The 3,238-nt window shown below is 54.0% G+C and overlaps 1 protein-coding gene across 1 annotated transcript; it reads right to left on the bottom strand.

Moving 5' to 3' along the window:
• Positions 1 to 258: 258 nt before the first annotated feature.
• BESB_043000 (uncharacterized protein) lies at positions 259 to 2,464 on the bottom strand (the record flags this gene model as incomplete). Its single annotated transcript, XM_029362751.1, has 4 exons — positions 259 to 417; positions 908 to 1,111; positions 1,772 to 1,931; positions 2,265 to 2,464. The coding sequence occupies 4 exons, from the start codon at positions 2,462 to 2,464 to the stop codon at positions 259 to 261; spliced, it is 723 nt and encodes a 240-aa protein (XP_029215031.1).
• Positions 2,465 to 3,238: the final 774 nt, after the last annotated feature.

Below are 3,238 nucleotides of genomic sequence, written 5' to 3'. Positions count from 1 at the left end.
CCATAACAACCGATTTTCCTCGTCTCAAGACAGCGTGACCCGCTGCCAACGTTTGGCACTGCCGTGCGCCAATTCAAGATCTGGTTCGCACCGTGCACCGCTAACTACAGAGCCCACAATAACCTCAAGACAATTCGCGTGCCCGACACTACGGACAATCCACCAAGGAACAGCTAACGCACAGGAAAAGGGCAACGAGGAGTGGACACCAGCGCGGTGCTCGCACGTACTACAACACTGTCGCCCTACGGGCAAAAACTACGCCAAGGCACCTGCGTCCTCCGAGGCGGTGGCGGCAGGCGCACAACGAGCGGCGAGCAAAACCCCCCCGGATTTGGAGCACGTCAGTTCGCGCTCCTTCCTCCGACAAGTCCCGTGCTCCGACAATCTCGACATCGCCTGCCGTAGTCTCTCGTGCTGCGCGAATTTGCCATACTCGGGTTGCGCACACCGACTTTAACACGGTGTCCCTCGCAGTGCTTCGACGCACACAGTGCTTGCACACTTCTCCGACGCCAGAAAAAACCTAAAAGTCGCGCGGATGCCCCTCGGAACCCGCGACATTAGGCCTCCCTAATGCAGCCCAACAGCGGGTCGACAAGTCGGTTGCATGCATTCAGCATCGACTCTCTCTACCTCTCGTGTCACTCGGTAGCTTTTTGCACCGGTCCGTGAGTGTGCGCTCTGCGCATCCACGTTGCTGCACGCTGCATCGCCTAATTTTCTGTCGGATGGACTGCAACGGCCGAGGGCTCAAGTAGGATGTTGTGTCATTTCGGGGGCCAGATTCGATTCTTATCTCACACGCTTTCTCACGCTGGCCTCCAATGCTAGCGCCTCGCCGCTTTGAAGTGCGGAAGCCATGTCGCGGCATTGGGGCGGCATGAATGACAAATATAGTGATTACCCGGTTCGTGGACGACTGAGATTTCATCCCTGTCTCATGTTCCGGCATCCAGCTCCGGTAAGACCCAGAACCGCGGCGCTCGGCCCGCCACTCGATTCCACAGTCTATCAGTTCCATGAGAATGCCGTGCCGCCCTCGTCGCAACCTGAAATCTCGGCTCCATCCCACTGCTTGTGTGTTCAACAGCCGTCGTACGCCATCGCCCTGTAAGTGAAGCACACAATCTTGAGAAAGACTACCGACTCCGTACGGCGCAACCACAAGCCTGACTGGCGTGCCAGTGTGAGAATCCTGATACACAGCCTGGCAAAAGGATTGCACGCGCCACTTCGTTGCCTCCTTCCCCTCGACGGTCAATAAGAACGCCACCCAGGTAACTACTCCACGGCTGCCAGGCGGGAAGCGTGCTGACGAAGCATTGTACGTTAAATAACTGGTCGGTAAACGTGGCTGAAAAGGTAGGCCTCAAGGCGCGCACACGAAATCACACCGCACTTGCTGTACCACGCGACAACCCTGTAGCTTCACAGACGTCAGAGCCACATGACATACGCGGGAGGCATGCAACTGCTATGCCAGCAAAACTTATTTGATACAACAGCTCACGCAATATGCCTGGAATATGCAACAGTGAACACACTACGAAGTATCTACAGTCCGCGCGACCTACGGCCCCCTAGAAACCAGCTCAGGCACATACTCCTGTCCGGAAACACAATTGCTCTGGTTGAAAGCGCTACGCTTCTGCATGTGAAGTTTGGGACCTATCCTAGGCGGCGCTATGTACTAGTGCCCGTTAGCGAGTTGATATGGACAGGTGAGACGGCGATAAACCACGATTGTCTCCGCAACTAATTTACTTACCCCTCCGTCAATTTTCGTGCTTTCGCTTGTCTTGGACACGCGTCTGCGCCACACCGTATACCCCAGGAGCAGCAATCCTGCCAGAGCTACCGCCGCAATCATCTGCTTTTGCAATTTTGTCACGCTGCTTGAGCCCGATCGCCGCATTTCGCTGGTACTTCTGCAAAAATTGGGCACATGGGAGGACATATGAGCAGTGCGTGCAAAGTTGCACTGAACTAAATGAATTCCAAATTTGAAGAGCTCCACCTCCCCCCGCACATATCATAAGCACTCACCGAATGCGAGCGGCAGTCCTCAGGGGACCACGGTATGTTTGTCTTACGGTCAGCCACACCTTTGGTGGCCAGTGCGCGGTTGGTGGCCACGCCGAGCCCCGTGGCACGAAGACGAACGCGACAATATGGTTCAGCATCGCCAGCCCACCCGTCATCTATCAAATACGAAACGCGGCGAGCAGATAGTAGATATGCACCTCACAGATTTGACTTACCTGTATAAGCGATCCTCGTCATCCTCGTGCGCCTGTGTCCCCCACGCCCTCGTCGGGGATTCCCTAAACCGTTCACGCGGGTTGGTTTCGAGGGATTCCACAAAGGTGTGCTGTTCGCCAGTCGTGCGCTGATGTAACAATCGGGGGCAGCTCACGACGACGGCGACAAAAACAACACAAAGCTTTGCAATCCGACCCATCGTGATCTGGTTCAAAGTAGTGCAGACGGTCGACTTCCAAATTAAGTGCTCGTGTCCATCTGAAGAAGAAAATACCCTGCGGTAGAAATCCGAATAATAAGACGCTTCGTTCCAGCAGGAAAAAGAGTGGAGGTGTTTCAGGACGGCCGGCACTCGCATGGTGGAAGGAATTGCATGCGGGATCCCATCACTGGCACGGTAGCCAGGCGCAAATTCCGCAAGCGACAATTGGGTACGAGAGAATTCAGAATTTCTCAGAGTAATTCCTCCAAACTCTCAGTAAGCGTAAAAAACGAAAGTGTCGATAAGAATTTTGTCAAGTGATCTCCCGTAGATTTGCTCAAAAAATCTGCATGCAGCAGCGAATCCAGCAGCAGCTGGCTTGTGAGTTCCTGCTGGTACCGCTAGAGGAAAAATACTTTACATTCTTCGAGCAAGGGCCCCTGGCATAACTTACACTAGTTTCGACACGGATCGGTCCCTTGACTTTGTCACGCCTGGGTAGCAGACCAACCCAGAGAACACCGACATTGCCTTATTTCCGGTGTTGAGTACGAAGGAGAAAGCTACCCAACCTTGTGCTTCGAAAAGGCCCCCCTGGTTGGCACAATCTTCTTCATGTCCGGTTAACAATGTTGCTATGTCTCTGTTTCTTCGTCCGCGTCTCAAAATCTTATCCGGGCAAATTGCCACAGGAAAATATCATGCAGCACAATCTGCGGCTCCAAGAGCCGCCCTCAATGTCTGCCTACAAGCAACTGTCCCCGACTGGAA

This window comes from Besnoitia besnoiti, assembly GCF_002563875.1.
Source record: "Besnoitia besnoiti strain Bb-Ger1 chromosome Unknown contig00026, whole genome shotgun sequence".
Taxonomy (NCBI): domain Eukaryota; phylum Apicomplexa; class Conoidasida; order Eucoccidiorida; family Sarcocystidae; genus Besnoitia; species Besnoitia besnoiti.
The sequence above is the reverse complement of the archived record's forward strand: the minus strand, read 5'-3'. Positions and strand labels throughout refer to the sequence as shown.